The sequence below is a fragment of the Phyllobates terribilis genome, unplaced genomic scaffold (assembly GCF_046119375.1).
Source record: "Phyllobates terribilis strain yellow unplaced genomic scaffold, ASM4611937v1 Scaffold_1__5_contigs__length_1240528914, whole genome shotgun sequence".
Classification (NCBI taxonomy): Eukaryota; Metazoa; Chordata; class Amphibia; order Anura; family Dendrobatidae; genus Phyllobates; species Phyllobates terribilis.
In genome coordinates, this window is record NW_027362761.1 from 490,597,368 (window position 1) to 490,617,001 (window position 19,634).

A 19,634-nucleotide genomic window follows, 5' to 3' on the forward strand; every position below is an offset into this window, starting at 1 on the left:
GTAAATTATAGCCATCATTGTAATAAATGGATGCGCCAGCACAACTCTGCCACATAGGGGTGGGTCCTGAAGTGAAGACCCCACAATGACATCCATATGCCCTAATAGCACATATGGACAGGAATTACCGTTAACCTCTTTTTAATGGACTGGACAATTTTTGTCCTAAAAAGAAAGGAAATATCTATATAATAAAAAAAAAAAAGCTGGAGTTTCTCAAAATCCCATTTTGTACACTGGCATTTAGCTGCTATATTACACTGCAGAATGAATGGAGGAAATCCCAGGGGAAGTTATATTGTGCACATATAAGTGCACAGCTAGGTCAGGGGGCACCATGAAGGAATAATGTGTCATTTCTCCTACACAGTGATCCCTTTAAAGGGAACTTTTCAGCAGGTTTTTACATATGGCACTATGGTATGGCTTAATAGGGGCTTGTCCCCAAATAAAAACTATAGTTTTTTTTTTTGTAGTGATTCTATATATCAGTCATGAGAGATCTAGTGGACGCCATATGCAAATCAAGATGGAAGTGCACCAGGGGCGTGACAATGTACTGGGAAGAAGCAGTCCTTCTGCACTGACACTCCCCACATGCACTTACAGTATGATTTGCATATTGCATCTACACAATTTCTGCAGACCAGGATATCCGATCTTTACAAAACGGTATCAGTTTTATGGGGGGACGAGCGTCTCTGCAGCCATGTCATGACTTTCATATGTAAAATCAGGCTGACAGGTGCCCTTTAAACACTACAAATGAGCAATGTCCTGAAGTTTGGCTGGTTATTCAATGAATCCGCTAAATACCAATGAGAGGCATCGGTACAAATAGAGATGTAGTATCTGTTCCTGGGTGACTACAAGAGACGCGCTGCTACACACCATTTCCTCCTTATATCCCATAATCTCAGCACATCATTCACAAGGGCCTTTTCCCTTCTGTATGCAGTGTATCAATGCTCCTTGAACCCCATCATACGCCTCGTGATTACGATTAAATTATCAATGACCAGTATATGACAACAGTTACTGGGATCTGGTAAATCCATGATGGAAACCTGATCAGTCCAGTGCCAGATCCGGCACCTCTTATGAAGAATTCCCCTGACACATCCCCTTCATGGGTCACACCGCTCTGCATTTCTACATCTGGTATTACATATCAGTCCCATTCACTTGCATGGGACGAAGTTAATAACTGGTGAAGCAAGTAAAAATATTTGGTACACAATGCAGGGGTGCGGAGCGCGCCAGAGAGCTGTTTCTCCTTAAAGAAAATGTCATAAAAAAATTACCTACTGTCAAAATTCAGATTTTTAGGTTTAAGGTTTGTGTTTTGCTTTTTTTTACATTTTGGTATTTTTTTTTAATAAGAGAAATCTTCCAATTCTCAGTGGCCATTATGTCTATTCTAGACTGCACATCTACATTAGCAGCAATACACTGCTTTTTTTTAATTGAAGCATCTAATGAGCATGTGCAAAGATCACTAATGGGAGAGGGTCAGCTGTGAGGCATCACCTATTGTGATTGGTGGATTCTGTGTTACCAGCTGTGCATAGAGGTGTTACTCGTCATTGTACAGGTCTGTGAAGATAATGAGGCTGCTGAAAAGAACAGGAAGAAGGAGTACGAAATAATCCAAGTGTGAAAATTGCAAGCTTTGTTTTTTTCCCAATATAGATTATGAGGAAAGTAAAAAAAAAAAAAAAAAAAAAAAAAAAAAAATACATCTAAAACATAAAAACTTAATTTCCTCATGATATATTACATTAACACAGCTGATTGATGAGAAAGCAGAGCGGTGGATCCCACAGATCTAATGGTAATGGCCAATCCAGAGGATAGGCGATAATTTTTTCAAGAACCAGGATAACCCCTTTAATTACGCATTTCCAATATCAGTGTGTGCAGCCGTCATCCCAGCCCTGTATTTGGTAACAAGTGTCGGAATTTCTGGATTATCAGATGCCAGATTAAGCCACATCCTGTCACATATGTACTATACGCTAAGACTCCTCTGACTCATCTGCACCAGGTCTGTTCATTACCACTTGAGTATTATAGTGTCTGTCTTGGAGATGGAAGTCAGTCAGGATCAGACGTTCGGGACGAAAGCCGATTAAGAAGTAGTCAGATGGGAGAATGACGCACGTGCTGGAGACTGGTAATATATGGTGTCTGGATACTAATGCCTGAGGTTCCTCACAGGAACAAGGGGCTCAGAAATCTGAGGTTCCTAATGTTTGTTGCTGACACAGATAAAGTGTGAACCTACTTCTTGTTCCTGGGATCTTGCACGCTGGGCTTTACATAGATAGCTCTGAGACGACTTACAAGGGGCGAAGCGTCAGAACATGCGGCATAATAGTGGGCCACGTACATGGCAGGTCGGAGATGGTATCTGTGCTTTTAGGATCCGATCACATCACGTATACCTTCATAGGAAGCAGGCGGGCATCTTGGGGCATGTACAAGGCTATGCTCACACATTGCGTTTTTGATGCGTTTTTTTTCTGCAGCAAAACCTGATCTCTTGCCAGGAGGTTTGTTCATGATTTTTCTTGCTTTTTTTTGCTTGTTTTTTGGTGCATTTTTTCCACTGTCCTTTGTCTCTTTATGACTGTACATAAAGTTCAGTGAACAAAAAGTCATTCTGGATTTGGCACAAAAAATGCGGAAAAAAACCTGACACCTGCGTTTTTTCACCACCCATTACTTCCAATGGGTGAGAAAACGCTGAAAGAAGTGACATGCTCTATTTTGCAAAAAAAAAAACATGCTAAGCACAAAATCCTGAACAAAAAAAAACACAAGATGTGTGCATGAGATTTCTGGAATCTCACACATTGCTGGTACGGTAAAACGCAGCTGAAAATTTGCATAAAAAAAGCATCAAAAAACCAAGATGTGTGAACATAGCCACTGTGTGGGCATCTGTCATCCATACCTGCCTGAAGGAGGCCAGGACACTTTTTGGCCCCAGTAAGCAGATGTGAGGGGGCGAGCACTTACTGTGACCTGATCCCTCTGATAAAGCTGCCACATGTGTCATTTCTACAGATGCAGCAGCACGTGCACATGGGGACTCAGAGGCACATGCTCAGCGTGAGTCATAAGATGGTAAACCCTGGAACCGGCGGAAATCATATGTCCTCGCCGGACCGCAGGAAGCCAACACTTCACTTTACACCCTTTTCAGATTACACACACTTTGCATTAGTCAGACCCAGAATATAATCCAAGAACAATGAACGGAGACTGGAGAGATCTGACTAGTAACCCAGGAATGTTGTCAACTCATCGCAAGGGGAAATCCTACAGCTACAACATGGAAAAAAAAGCCAGGACTCCCCCTGAAACAGTAACATGGTGATTCATGGACATACCAGAGCGGGTGCCAGGATTACACACACCTACAGATTGGTGCTCACCCAAAACCATGCTGCAGCAGCTCGGCATTAGTACCAGCTGTACTGACCGGGGACTGTCACATGAAGCGGTCAGTCGCAGCTTACGTGCACAGCAGAGGCCATCTTTTTAGACAGATACAAAATCACTGTCTCCCACGCTTTTGTTCCATCGCCAGAAAAGAGGCCAAACAAAAACCTGATAAAGCCTCGTCATAGGGTGAAACACAATGTGAACATAGCCTTATTCTACAGCTGAAGCCTGCTATCAAACCTGGAGCACCTTAACTCCAAAAGCTCAAAACTTAAAGGGCTTCTGTAATTTAATAAGAACACCCCAGAGCAGATATCACCCACTTTCTTTTATGCCGCAATACAACGGAGCGTGCTAGAACCATAAAAAAAGTATTTATACTCCATGTTAAAAAAGGGCCACACACAGTGCCAGGAGGAATAAGAGGAATGATAAACGCTCCAAAATTGTTATAGTGAAATACATAAAAGTAATAAATAACAGATATGTCAGGGGAGAACACAGATCCTATGTCACAAGTAACTACATGAGAAGCAATCTGGGGTACACTGCACAAGATCACCCCCTGCTGATGGTATTCGCGCCATTACTGGATCTTGGATGTTACAAATTGGGTTCATACTGGTAAATGTGTAAACCTGTGATGGGCAGCCTCAGCAGAAGTGGCGCGCGGGGATTAAGTTTAGTGTCTGTAGCAGATTATACAGATTAGAAAGACTAGACTAATGTTACATCGATTACCCAGAATCATCACAATCCGGAGGAATCGGGCACAAATACAGAGCCATGACTGTCCTTGCTATCTTCTCTTCCCTGCTGCAGACTCCTTGGCTTTCCCATATGGCTCCGCCGCCTGCTCCGCACACACGCAGTTCCCCCCATGTTTGTTCGCTCACTGGGATTTCTGGGTGGAACCTGCACAGTCACTTACAGAAGTGGGTTTCATAAAGCGCTGCAGAAATATATGTGGCTGTATGAAAAGCAACCAGTATGTCTCAATGTGAACAGGGCAAACAATGGCTTCATGGGAAATGGGTGTAACATGAGCTGCAATACCAAGGCCCTGATTTGCCAGCAAGTCTTGAAGAAGAGTGCGCCGGTGTAAGAAGTGCCAAAATCATTAAAAAGGCGTGCGCCTCTATTTTTTCATTTTTTAAAAGTAATTTATTGCTAAAAATGATCTTTTCTTTGAAATGTAAATTTTTGCCATCTGACGATGATAAAATAACGTTTTGATAAAATTTCTCCAAAAATTGGTGTCTACAAAATACTTGTCAACTTCCCTGAAATGTCCAGGGGATCTCTACAATGGCACATGGGAATAGTGGGAAAAGCAGGAATGGGACAAAGTACATCATTAATATTTTTTAAGACAAACTGTAATAGAGCAACAAAGGAGTTGCCTCTTTCGCCTCCGTGGATCCAGCGCAGGCCACAGAAGACATAATTGTGCTGTCTGACCGCTGAAGCTTGTGATTGGCTGAAGTGGTCAGGTGACTTATGACGCACTACTGCAGTCATCTAACCGCTGCAGTGGTCCTGTGACATTCGGGCAGCACTGTCAGCTTCTGGAGCAGCATGCACTGGATCCCTGGTGGTCATAGGAGAAGAGCATGTCTCTGTTCGTTATTTTATTATAACCCATGCCTTTTTGAAAAAAAAATGCAATAGATGGCCCCTTTAGGACTTAATTAACACTGTCCAAAAATTAAGACAGTAGATCTGCTCCATTGTTTACTAGAAGCAACGCTATCTGACATACAAAGGTCAATGTGCATCCAAACTAGGACTTTGTCCATCAAGACCGTGAGCTGGAAGGAAACTTCTCCCATGAAGCGACGTGGTGAGGTCCTGCAAGACTTCAGCCTTCCGTGTGTACCCTGCCCTCTACTGACACGGCAGGAAACCCAAGTACATAATCATTGGGCTCGGTGCCTTGTCCTTCCAGAGACAAGAAGGTGCTGCGTATATATTGAAGCAAAAGGTAACACACTATAGTGCGTGTTTATAGCTGGCGACTCCGTGTCATCACAAGCTGCAGATCCGTAGGGTATCGATTGCTGACATTTTAGAAAGCATTTGCTCCATTACAGAGGTCTCCGCTGTATAGGTGCAGGATGACATCGGAGATTACAGATCAATAATTCTCATGTGTTTGTTTAGAAAAACAAAAAGTAAGGACATGGCGAGACATAATGAGTTACTGCCACAGACGGAGGAGCCGAGAGAAAGCGGCAGGGAGACGATGCAGTGCTGAGCCTGATGGTAAAGTGCATAGTATCCTTCAAAACTACAAGTTGCTACACAAGAAACAAGCCTTTGTAAGACTATGGTGATGGGGAAAAAAAAAGGCTCTTGAAAGAGTGTAAGGAGAAAAAGTGGAGGAAAAAACAGAAGTGTCAAAATATAAATTGACCTGGGTGGGTAGGGGTTAAAGATGGGGTCTCATAAAAGACAACCGATTTTGGGCTGTCCCATCAGACATATATCAAGTCTCCTAACATTAGTTCAGACCAAGCAGTGAATAAAAGGAATAATGTAGGATCTGCAATGGGAAAAACTGAAGAACAGGTCATTCCTCAAAGCAGGTGTGAATCCAGTAGGTGGCTAGGCTACAACGTCCTGCATCACAGGCCAGCAAGCCAAGGACATCACAGCTTTAAGGGGTTGTCCCCTTTACATAATAATAATTTTATTTATCTTTATTTTAATAAAAAAAACTAAACCCATAAACATTACTTGCTTTCCCTGGGTCTCCGCAGCTGCCTCAGTCTATGCGGTTTGTCTGCAGCCAATCAGTGAACTCAGCGGCTCATGTTGTCTGCACAGGCAGAGCCACGCTGAGCTCAGCGACCAGCTGCAGCGCTGTTGATGTGATGTCAGTGTTGCTGACAAACAATAGAGACCGGCAGTAGCAGAGTCTCAGCACTGGACCTGGGGATGGTAAGTAGTACTGTTTAATAACCGCAGCTTATAGAAGAAAGCTTTCTGAAAGAGACAGCCCCTTTAAATATAAAGTAGCAAATCTGCAACGCCTGGATAGCAATAACTCAAACTCATCTTGTCTCCGCACTGTCCTTGCCTCTGTGGGTGACAAGGACGCTTTCCGGGAGGGTTCGCCCAGGAGGCCGCCAGCTCTTATGGATCTGCGGTGTCCCTGATTCCTGGTAAAGCAGGCTGCTCCTCCATCTAATCCCCACCAGACTACCCTGCTCATCCAGTTTGCAGAGCCTTGGGAAGGGAGCCAAGACTGCTCTTTTTAGACACAAGTTTACACGAAGCTCATGAATAGAAATCAGTCTGAAAGCAAAGTCCACAGGATCTCATGTTGTTTCCAAGAGGGCGGAAGGAAAAAAAATAATCATGGATTGTTGTGTCCAACATCTTGTATCACTACGTGACGATTCACTGCAGACAGAAACCCGTGGACGCCTCCTTTCATGCCTGACAACGGCCGTCATTAACACTAAGTCCTATTTAACTTCTGGAGTGTTAATACGCCATCGAGTACAATACTTGACAAAAACATGCGTTATCCCTTGTCCTATAGACTACAGGTCAAGCCTTTCACCGCCCCATGCATGCCTTCACAGCCATTGTACAGACAAGCCTAGAAAACACAGAACAATGGGCCCCGTGTTGCGGAGACGTCACCCAGCTCTTCCTATGGGGTAAACACCAGGCTCTCTGCACCGCACGGGGTTACTCTTACATGGTAAATTACTTTGTGGAGCAGGTTAGAGCCTCATAATTATACTGACCCGAGACATGAGAAATATATCATAAAAGTGGCCATTTACAGCCACTTCCCCCGATTACTGACTATTAAAAAGCGTTTCCACATTCTCAGTGCCATAGAAGTGAATGGATTGATGGTAATCATGTGTGTTCAGCTCCTATAAGGTATGTCAGTCCCACAGAAGTCAATGGGGATTGATGGTAGTCATGTGTGTCCAGCTCCTATAAAGGTATACAGGGCAGACAGATCGCTCTTATGTCAGTCCCATAGAAGTGAATGGATTGATGTAGTCATGTGTGTCCAGCTCCTATACAAGGTATGTCAGTGCCATAGAAGTGAATGGAACCGTGGTCAAGCATACATGGCACCGCTCCACTCACACAGGGAAGCTTGGGACCTCCATTCTCAGATCAGTTGAGTCCTCCCAGCTATCAAACATTTAACACCGATGTAAAAACATTGTTCTCTGCCAGAGACCGTGCCACTTTGTTCACGGGGTCAGTCCACCTTCAGTATTTAAAGCTTAGCACCATTCAATGGAGTGTGACTGAGCTGCAATACCACACACATCCATGGACAAGTGTGGCCCTGTTTCTAGAAGAAAGTAGCTATATAACCCCTTTAACAATTGATGACTTGTCAAAACTTTACCGTGGTCATAACATGTAGCTCTATTGAATGCTATGGAAAAAATAGCTCACCCCCTTCTGTATCAGATATTATTTTGCTTTATTTTGGAGGTGGCACTGGACAGCCGTACGGCGGTCAGCCCCCCCACAGCTCATGCCTATGGACAGTTTTACTCGGCTTCAGCTGTGCAACTTTTCATAGGAGCCAAAATGTATGAAAAAATACCAAATTTCTACTCAAAAAAACAGGAATGGAATGACTGAGAAATGCCACTAATTCATCACATTGGGATCTGGCTTTCATCAATTACACAATTCATGTTTAGGGTTTTCAGATAATATTGCAGCTCAGTTTAGGACAAATATTATAAGACTGCATGTTCTCTGTCGGTGAGAAGCAAATTGGAAGCCCTATAAATGGTGGATTTCCTTTCAGTATGGGGACTGGATAGTGTTAGTGCAAGTCGATTTGCAGGACCTGGTCCATCGGCTCAGTGATCGGTGGTTGCTGGTCCGGAGCCCTGAGAAGCAGCTCCTATCTCTGGGAATCCGTTGCTCCTCTTGATTAGCCAGCCGGATGTAACATCATCGATACAGCGTGACATATCTGATGTCATGCCAGGCCAGCTAATCAAAAGAAGAGCTGCAGATGCCGGGTGGTAGGAAGAGTTTCTCAGAGTTCCCATCCATCGACCACAGATCACTAAAGTGGCAGATGGTCCGGGCCCAGTGAATCAAATCGCATTCATTCTAGAGCTGACTGATTCTAAAACCAGAAGAAATAAAATGCTTTTATCATCCATTAGTTAGAAACAAATCAAATTATTGATCCTGTGATCTGTAGCCACCGGCCTAGCCAGGCTGACTGGAAGGAGACCTCTAGCTTGTAAGCGGTATTATAGGCTAGATGTGCGGGTTACCTTGTGCTGCTCAATGGCATCTATCCAGCTCTGACGGTGCTCCGGGTCCTGGGCGCGCAGGTACCACACGCTGTCATTAACACTGATGTCAAAACGGCATTCATCAAATTCATGGGGCTGAAAAACAAAATATGAAGATAGAAATAAGGCACCATTCGCACCATTAATTGGCTGGGTCACCTCCTGTAGACGAGCGTGAGTGTGAATTACTACTCTTTGCGGTAGTGTTCATTAGAAAACCATATCACAGAAATGTGTGACTGCTGCCATGTAAGTAACACTCCAAACAACACGTATAATTATATCTGTATTATTCACACATACGTATGTCAACATGTCCAGAGGTTATCAGCACAGGAGATATGTGCAGTAAAACAGTGATCATAGGGACATACCCTTCTCATCTCTGTTAAAAGGTTATTCCCCCAAAAATCAAGTAGTTATCCGCAATACACAGGGTGGGGATTAACTTGCTGGCTTTAAGCCACGTCGTAAATGTAGAGGAGGGGTGCATGTTCAACCTCTGCTCTATTCATTGTCCATGGGACTGCAGCCGACAGCAGAGCCATGTACTCGGACAATTCCAGCCGTCCCAATAACAATGAATGGAGCAGATATAGTGCAGGTCTGCTTCAACGTTTCTACGTCGTTCAAGACAGTCAACTTTCTGATAGCTGGGGAAAGTAAAAGCCACTAGCCAATGGATAAGGGATAGCTTGTTTATTGGGGAATAAATCTTTAAGGCTCCCGTACAGCTTACATAACTGGAACCTGAACACTCATTCAACCTGCGGCTGTCTCCTAACCAGGGCTGTGGAGTCGATAAGCCAAACCTCCGACTGACTCCGACTCCACAGCACTGGTCACTACTGAGCGTGTACATAAAGTGCAGCACAGATTCATCTCAACTAAAAGCCTAGATCTGAAACCGAGCAGACATTTATAGGACACTTCATAACTTTCCCAAATTCTTATGAAAACATTTACAACACATTCTGCATGGTCCTACTGTACCCAATTTATTATATATTTTAGGATTCGGCATCGGTCCATTTTTTACCTACTCCACCAACACAGCCCTGCTACTAAGTCCCTATACTGAGGGAATGCTCGTTCAAGCCTTCATGAGTTCTCTATGGGGAGAGTGCAGCAAGTTGCTGATCTGACTAATAAAAGGATCAAACAAAAGTCATACCGCCATCATATGTCAGGAAAGAATCAGGAGCTATCACAGAGATCAAATAGCCCAATCATACCAATGAAAAAGAATGATAATTTGACTGAGAACAAGATAGCCGACAGATACATAGCAAGGGGGGAAAGTCTTTGAAATAAACTGCACAAAAAAAAAACTCAAAACCCCATAGAATAAAAAAAATGGACACAGACAACCTCTTCTCAATCCCTATGTTTCCCCCCCTTGTAAAATAACACCTATACTCACCTCCGATGCCATTCCAGCGGTGTCTGCACTGGCTCTCCCAGTGATCACATGACATTGTTATGTCATGCGATCCCTGTGGCCAATCAGCACTGGCTTCACTCTCCTCACCTTCAGACAAATCACAGGGGATATGAGAGCAGCTGTTTCAATTCCTCCATATGTATGCGATTCATCTGAAGGTGAGGAGAGCGAAGCCAGCACTGATTGGTGGCAGAGATTGTGTGATCCCTGAAAGAGCCAGTGCGGACGCCACTGGACTGGTGCCAGCACCAGAGGCGAGTAAAGGTGTTATAGGAGGGGAAACACAGGGATTGAAAAGGGGTTGTCTGAGTAGTGGACAACCTCATTAATATCTTCAAAATTCACTTTTCCATAGAGCAGAGAAAAAGGTATACAGATATATAAGGGTCCATCAGAGGCCAAAGAGACAACTGAATAGAGGGCTATGAATGTGATTAATAGAGACAACCCATATGGCAACGGAAAGCTGTGTAATAAAAGTCCTCAATCACCACAGGTAGCACTCATCAGCTGTCCGAGCAACAAAATTACATATTACAGCTCAAAAAACTGATGAGAGCAGTGCCATGCCAGAGAAGACTATGCAGCACCTGCTGGAGAGCCGGGAAATTGTCTGAATTGTAAAGCGCTGCAGAATATGTTGGTGCTATATAAATAAAAAGGTTATTATTATTATGTGCAGACGGTGGCACCGGTATCGGATGTCAGACCCCGCTCCTTATAGACTGATGGTCTACAGCAGGGATACACTTTAAAAGCTCAGTACAACGGGCCCATAAGTGGGTGAGGTGGCCATGTCCTAGATTGTAGAGGAAATGATACCTGTAGAGACTTATTTTGTGCTAGACCCCGATTGTATTAAAATTCAAGTCAGTTCTGTGCAGAAGGGTACAGCTGACAAGGCGAGATGAATGCCAGTGCTGTGCTGTTGAGAAAGCTGGCAAGGAGCCTTTCTTTGAAGTCCCAACCAGGGCATGACATCAAGCTTTTGGTGGCTTGGCATCAGTAGTGGCGGCACTACATACAGAAGAACGCCACAACATCCAAACTGCTAACACAAACATTCCCAGTAGCAACGCAGCAACGTCCCTATCGGATTATTAAGAAAACCGTTCCATCATACACCAAATAGCTGAGTGAAGCGAAGCAGATACTGCAGGGAACAATGTAATGTATGGCAGTACATCTCGCTCCTCGCTCTCCAGCACTAACAGAACGTCCCTGTATTAGGCTGGAAGCTATCTGTGACCACATGGACTTTAATTATCCATCGTTACGCTCAACAGAACTACAGATCAATGCTAGAAAATATGCGGCACTGCTCAGGGCAGGGGACCGACTCCAATCTCAGCTTCTCCAGGAATAAACAGTGACTGCTGATGACAACCCCCCGTATTTGGTGACTAAAGTTGATAAAAAAAGATGATTAACAAAAACGACCATTGGTCAGATAACAGCCGGCGTGGGGCAGCTGGTCAGCAACCTACTGGTTACTCAGCTGCTAGAGGAAACGTACGATACCCCAATTCACAGTCCAAATAGGAGGAGGATAACCCCAATAGCTGCAATGTCTGGTCCCCAGTAAGAAGACATTTCATAGGGAGGCCAGCAGTTTTTTTTTTAAACTACACTGTGTTCCAAATTATTATGCAAAAAGTGTTTAGGAGTGATAAGGGAAGAATTTGTTTGTTTGTCAGTTAAACTCATTGATGGTGATATGTGTCAGGGCTCTTTATATCACTGTAAGCAATTGCAGACACCTGTGCTAGATAGTTTGGCAGGTGTGTCCAATGAAAGGCAAGACTACTTAAGAAGGCTGTCCCACATAATTAAGCAGCCTACATTTTCTGCCAAAATGGGAAAGAAAAAGGATGTGTCGGCTGCTGAGAAGCAACAAATTATGGAGTGTTTAGGTCAAGGCATGACTACAGTCAACATTGCCAAGACACTTCATCCTGATCATCGCACAATCAAGAAGTATGTAGCTGATTCACAGTACATACGTGTGCATGCTGATAAGGGAAAATTGAGGACTCTTTCTTACAGGCAATTACATCAGGTTAAAAGAGCAGCGGCAAAAAAGCCTTGTCATAGCAGCAGACAAGTTTTTGAAGCTGCTGGTGCCTCCAACGTCCCCCGAACAACAAGATGCAGGGTCCTTCGGAGGTTTGCAGCTGTGCGTAAGCCATCCTGTCGACCTCCTCTATCCACTGTACACAAGCAGAAACGGCTCCAGTGGGCCAAACAATACATGAAGACTGACTTCAAAACTGTTTTGTTCACCGATGAGTGCCGTGCAATGCTTGATGGTCCAGATTGATGGAGTGGAGGATGGCTGGTTGATGGACACACCAAGCAAACATTGCTACGGCGCCAACAAGGAGGAGGTGGAGTAATCTTTTGGGCTGGAATCATGGGGAGAGAGATTGTCGGCCCCTTTAGGATCCCTGAAGGGGTAAAGATGAACTCCATAATGTATGTTGAGTTTCTCAAACAGCACTTCCTTCCATGGTTCAAGAAGAAGAACCGTGTATTCCACAGCAAGATCATTTTCATGCATGATAATGCCCCGTCTCATGCTGCACATAACACATCTGCATCTCTGGCTGCTATGGGCATAAAAGGGGACAAACTTATGGTGTGGCCCCCATGCTCCCCTGACCTCAACCCCATTGAGAACCTCTGGAGCTTCATCAAAAGGAGTGTCTATGATGGCGGGAGGCAGTTCACATCTAAGCAACAGCTCTGGGAGGGTATTCTGTCCTCATGCAAAACAATTGAAGCAGAAACCATCCAAAACCTGACAAATTCAATGGACGAGAGAGTTCAGAAGCTCCTTTCGAACAAGCGGTCCTATGTGCAAATGTAACATCACCTAGAATAAAGTTTTGAGTTGAAAACTGTTTGATTTCAGTGTGTAATAACCTGCTAATGCTTATAATTTCAAAAATGACCATTTTTTTGTTCATTATGAAAAGGTTGAAAACTCTGCTGTGCATAATAATTTGGAACATGCATTTTGAGTGTTTTATTTTTTTTAAAATATACTGTTATAGGCAGTTTGTACAAAAACCTTTCAGTTGTACTCTAATAGTTATTTGACTGGAAAATTACAATGACTGCAATTCATATAGGTAATTTGGGAAAATCTGAGAAAATATTATTTGCATAATAATTTGGAACACAGTGTATAAAGTGATCTGGTGACCAATTTACTCCGTATCAGGTTTCTAGAACTTCCAGAATAGTAATCTGTCATTCACAAGTTGCTAAATGTGCCAACCTGGCGTACTGTTATAGGAGGAGAGTGCAGAACGGCACACCTAACGCAAAAACACAAACCAAAGCTACACCATAAAGCCGTGACACGCGCCAAGCATCAAACACGTGGCCCTATTTAATATTTCGCTCCGTCTCAGCCACAGACACGCAGTACATGGAATTTTCCAGGCTGCCATGTCAGCAACAAGGTCTTTTTTCCTTTTGGGATGACAGATGTAACATTTATCCATTGCTGACAGAACAGCTACAGAAACAAAGTGCATGAATAGACCTGCTCTTAAAGGGAATCTGCCAGCAGTTTTTTTCTATGTAATCTGAGAGCAGCACAATGAGGAGGCTGATTCCAGTGATGTGTCACTTGCAGGTCTGCATGGTGTCATTAACACAATCACCGTTTCTTTGCTGAAGACCTAGCAGTGCTCAGACTGTTGAGCCCTGTATAACCCTGCCCACACCACTGATTGGCAGCTTTCTGTGTACACTGTGCATAGGCAGAAGCAGCCAATCAGTGCTGGGGGAGGGGTTACACAAAACAGTTGACCAGGAGGCACAAGACACCTAGTCCTGTAGTGAATCTCCTGCAGATAAAACACTGACTTTATTGAAACGGCAACACAAAGCTTAAAAAGTGACATATTACTGGAATCAGGGTATCTGCTCCTACAACATGCTGCTTTCAGATTATATAGCAAAACCTGCTGATTGATTCCTTTTTGAGGACCGCGGTGGCCACGGGTAAAGGGATAGCATGCAGATTTAGCCAGATTTCCTTCCTCTCCAAAGGAGGCTTTTAAGTGCCCTATAAATTAAAAAAAAAAGCAAATGAATTAAAAAAAAATTAGAGATGCGCCCTAATAATAACAACCATCACCTTGTAATGGATCACTCGGGTTATCACATCTGTGGCTGTATATCTCCGGTGATCATACTTCTACCGGCCAGCTCCAAGCCAAAAGAGAAACAAGCAGATGTCACAAATGGTATAAAGGCAGTAAGGCGCAGAGCCGCTGTGAACAGCACCAGACAAGCTGGAGTGGAACGATTATATCAAATGCAAAATGTTCCTACATCCAATTTCGTCTAATCTCTTCCCCTCAGCTTTGGTGCGCGGCATAAATGAGGCTACAGATGACAATAGCGCATTCCCCACGCTCCTCTCCTTCCCTTTATGTCATTTCTTCAGGAAACGCTTACAGTATAAAAGCATTATATTTTAGGACACAGATCTGAAATTGGGTACTAAAATATCTAAGTCTGCTGTGATTGCCAGTATTATGATATGACCTGACAGCGGCGTGACGACTTCATTCTAAGATTACAATGGGAGACATTATGTTCTGGTCACTGGGTGAGAAGCACAATGCGGTGGCTGACAACAATGCACTTCTTTAAGGGACATAGCTTAGAAATCAGAAATAAAAAAAACACCCACATCTAGAAGACTAATTAAAGGGACGGGCAATGGTTTATTACCTCCAATAGGTGGTACTAGAGAGAAATAATTGGCATATTTTTTTACCCATTGACAATGCAAAGGAGAATCCATAACCATCTGGTCTTCTTAAGGAGAGAAAGACCATGAGAGCACACGCTGTACAGCCCCCCTAAAAGGGAATAATAAATGGAGAAGACCCCTCCACTCTCAGCCAACAGCCCCCCGCCAAGTCATGATGCTACTAAAATGTGTCACAACCGAATTTATCAGGGGAAATGAACACCAATGAATTTCCATAAAGAAAAGAGGCTTCGGGATAAATCTGAAAACTAAAGGATCACAAAATCTATACACCTTAGACAGTTAAAGGGATTGTTAATTGAAAAAAAAAATGGTTTCCTTTGGCAAATCAGCGCCATACATTATCGATCTGCACCATTCACTTCTATAGACCACAGCCAGAATCCCAGACACAACCTTTAAACAGGGGCGGTGTAATTTTGGAAGAGACCCCAATTCCAGTGATGCATAACTTGCTGTCATTTTGATACAATCACTTTTCTCAGCTGCAGATCTAAAAGATATATTTAATTAGGCGTAGAAAAAAAGTATGTTAGGTATTTTATACAGCCAAAGGTCCCTGTTCATTTCACCCACCCATGAAGGCTCCAAATTACTGAAAACTGGTGAGGTCTCATTTCACCTCGTACAAAAAAAGCCCCGTGGTGCTAACGTACCGCACTGCAGCGTACAAGCCTCCGACACTTCACCAATGTAAGACTAGTGCCTGTCAATCATTAGGGTGTGTTCAGAAATCTCAAAAGGACAGTGAAATAAATGCAGCGATTTCACTAATCTGTGACTGTCCCTCTCTGAACCTTCAGGTGGAAAACATGCCGAAATAGATGTGTGCTAATTTCGAGTCCACGACACATGGCGATAATTATGCAACTGAATGTTTCCTCAAACTGAACAGACATGTGCCTTTAACGAGCACGGAGATGTCGACATGGCTGAGTAATGGAGCTGCAGGACGCAATGAATACGCACACAATGGTCTTATGTATCAATGTGTCCAAACTAGTACACAACCATCCTGAGACACCAAGACATCGGGGCCTAAGAGCTCTGGAGCAGACAGCCGGCCCGTCTGTATATTACATGTGAATAATCGCCATGTACACCACCACTCCACTGCATCTTCTTCTAGGTCTCCAGTGAAGATCCTATGACTACCAGCCAGCATCACCCTAAACTGGGGCTGCCGTGAGGAGTGCACTGTATGAAAGCAATATGCCCATGTTTTCATTTTTTTTAAATTATAGCTTTTTTATTTATTTTTTTAAAATATATACACTACCGTTCAAAAGTTTGGAGTCAACCAGACAATTTTGTGTTTTCCATGAAAACTCATACTTTTATTTATCAAATGAGTTGCAAAATGAATAGAAAATATAGTCCAGACATTGACAAGATTAGAAATAATGATTTTTATTAGAAAGAATAATTTTTTCCCTCAAACTGTGCTTTCGTCACAGAATGTTCCCTTTGCAGCAGTTACAGCATTGCAGACCTTTGGCATTCTAGCTGTTAATTTGCTGAGGTAATCTTGAGAAATTTCCCCCCATGCTTCCTGAAGCCCCTCCCACAAGTTGGATTGGCTTGAGGGGCACTTTTTGCGTACCATAGGGTCAAGCTGCTCCCACAACAGCTCAATGGGGTTGAGATCTGGTGACTGTGCTGGCCACTCCATTACAGATAGAATACCAGCTGCCTGCTTCTTCCCTAAATAGTTCATGCATAATTTGGAGGTGTGCTTTGAGTCATTGTCCTGTTGTAGGATGAATTTTGCTCCAATCAAGGGCTGTCCACAGGGTATGGCATGGCGTTGCAAAATGGAGCGATAGCCTTCCTTATTCAAAATCCCATTTACCTTGTACAAATCTCCCACTTTCCCAGCACCAAAGCAACCTCAGACCACCACATTACCTCCACCATGCTTGACAGATGGCGTCAGGCACTCTTCCAGCATCTTTTCAGTTGTTCTGCGTCTCACAAATGTTCTTCTGTGTGATCCAAACACCTCAAACTTTGATTCATCTGTCCATAAAACTTTTTTCCAATCTTCCTCTGTCCAATGTCTGTATTCTTTTGCTCATATTAATCTTTTCCTTTTATTAGCCAGTCTCAGATATGGCTTTTTCTTTGCCACTTTGCCCTAAAGGCCAGCATCCCAGAGTCGCCTCTTAACGCTAGACGATGACACTGGCGTTTTGCGTGTACTATTTAATGAAGCTGCCAGTTGAGGAGCTGTGAGGCGTCGATTTCTCAAACTAGAGACTCTAATGTACTTGTCTTGTTGCTCAGTTGTGCAGCGCGGCCTCCCACTTCTCTTTCTACTCTGGTTAGAGCCTGTTTGTGCTCTCCTCTGAAGGGAGTAGTACACACCGTTGTAGGAAATCTTCAGTTTCTTGGCAACTTCTCGCATGGAATAGCCTTCATTTCTAAGAACAAGAATAGACTGTCGAGTTTCACATGAAAGTTCTCTTTTTCTGGACAATTTGAGAGTTTCATAGAACAAACAAATGTAATGCTCCAGATTCTCAACTAGCTCAAAGGAAGGTCAATTTTATAGCTTCTCAAATCAGCCAAACTATTTTCAGCTGGGCTAACATACTTGTGCAAGGGTTTTCTAAACATCCATTAGCCTTCTTACACAGTTAGCAAACACAATATACCATTAAAACACTGGAGTGGTGGTTGTTGGAAATGGCCCTCTATACACCTATGTAGATATTGCAATAAAAACAAGACGTTTGCAGATAGAATAGTCATTTACTACATTAAGGCAATGTGCCCACGATGCAGAAATGCTCAGGATTTTTTTCCTGAGCGTTTCTGCATCTCCCTGGCAGAAAAAAACGCATGCGGATGGTACATGCGTTTTCCTGCCAGGGACATTCGGATGTGAAGCGTTCTTCACATGCATTTCCGCATGCGGGTTGACAAGCGCTTTCCAAGCGATTTTAGCATCAATTGGAAAGTGCTTGTCAACTTGGTCACACTATAGAAATCCATGCAAACGGCATGGATTTATATAGTGTGACCTGAGAGAATGTCAAAAAATAATAAAATTAAACATATACTTACCCTCCGATGGCCCGCGCTGTCTTGCTTCCCTCCGTTCTCCCTTGCCGGCAGCAGTAGACTGAAGGACCTGCCGACGTCAGCGTCGCGTGACCCGTCACATGACTGACGTCAGCGCAGGTCCTTCAGTCCATCGCTAGCTGCCGGCAAGTTAAGACAAGGAGAGCGGGGGCCGCCAGAAGGTAAATATAATCTTTATTTTTTATTTTATTCTTTTTTTCAGTTTTCTATGGTACCCGGGTCCGGAGGACAGTCTCCTCTCCTCTAGACCTGGGTACCATCCGCACATTAAAACGCATGGAATGCGCATCTACATATACAGTGATGCAGATTCCATGCGATCCAATGCAAGTCAATGGCGGCGAAAACGCTGCCCTTCCGCAAAATAATTGGTAGTGCTGCATTTTTTTCTGCAATGATAATCAACAGCGGAAATTTCCGCAGCATGTGCACAGCACATGCGAATCATTGGGGAACATGGCAGGCCTTCTACCAAGCGTTTTTTAAGCGTTTCTGCAGCGTTTTTGCCACTGCGGAAACACTTAAAAAATGCATCGTGGGCACACAGCCTTACAATGTATAGAGTGAATTTCTGATTCTTTTAATGTTAGCTTCATTCAAAAAAAATGTGCTTTTCTTTCAAAATTAATGAAATTTCTAAATGACCCCAAACTTTTGAACGGTAGTGTATATAAAATGTATTTGGGGGCTAAAAAATTTTTTCAATCAGGTTTCATTAAAAAAAAATTCACGCCATCTTTTTCAGGCTCTTTGTTACTCAGCACATTCATCTTTGCGGAGATCTGTGGTCATATATAAGTTGAGAGGACATCAGAAAGATGGATAAAAGAAATACTAACTTGTCAGACTTTAGCACGAGCTCACTGGCACATTCTTAGTTAACTCATTCTGCATCCAGCAACATAGCAACGTGCAAGACAGAAGCTGTAGTCATAGATCGGAAACACGTACAAAAAAAATATTTTTAGCCCCAACTACAACAGTGAAGTAAAATAAATAGTCACTAAAAGGTGCATAAATCCCTTTAAAATACATGCTAAGTAGCGGTCTCTAACCTGTGTCCATCCAACTACAACTCAGACATGTTCTGATAGCCACATGCAGTAAAAGAGGTTTATTTCAGGCTTTAATCAAATTTCTGAAATCACTGACTGCAGATTGTTGAATCGTGACAGTGCGCAATGTGCAAACTGTCATGATTCCCCCATCAACCCAGGCACAGTGAGCGGTCACATCGGAGGAAGCTATAGAACATTGAGAGAAGCGGCTTAGACTGGGGTTGGCACGCAACCGCAACTATGCAAATGGTACACTTGCAGTCATGTGAGCGCCCACTCGCCTGGTGGAGTACAAGGGAATCATAACAGTGTGCAGCACACGCTTCACTTCAGTAATCTGCACTTTCAGAGTGACAGACAACATTTGTCCAGAGCTTAGAAAGCCTCTTTAAGACACCTTGGGCGATTTTCTCAACAGCTGCAGACATCCATGGTAAGCTGTATTTTTGCACCAGAATCACAAATACAATTGGCAGCCCAACTTC

General features: G+C 43.4%; 1 protein-coding gene across 2 annotated transcripts in view; it reads right to left on the reverse strand.

Moving 5' to 3' along the window:
- Window positions 1–19,634, reverse strand: part of CERT1 (ceramide transporter 1) — a 71,225-nt gene that overhangs the window by 34,898 nt on the left and 16,693 nt on the right. For both annotated transcript variants that reach the window (XM_073680014.1, XM_073680021.1), the window contains exon 3: window positions 8,742–8,858. In XM_073680014.1, coding sequence (XP_073536115.1) covers window positions 8,742–8,858 — 117 coding nt within the window. The remainder of the gene's footprint in view (window positions 1–8,741; window positions 8,859–19,634) is intronic.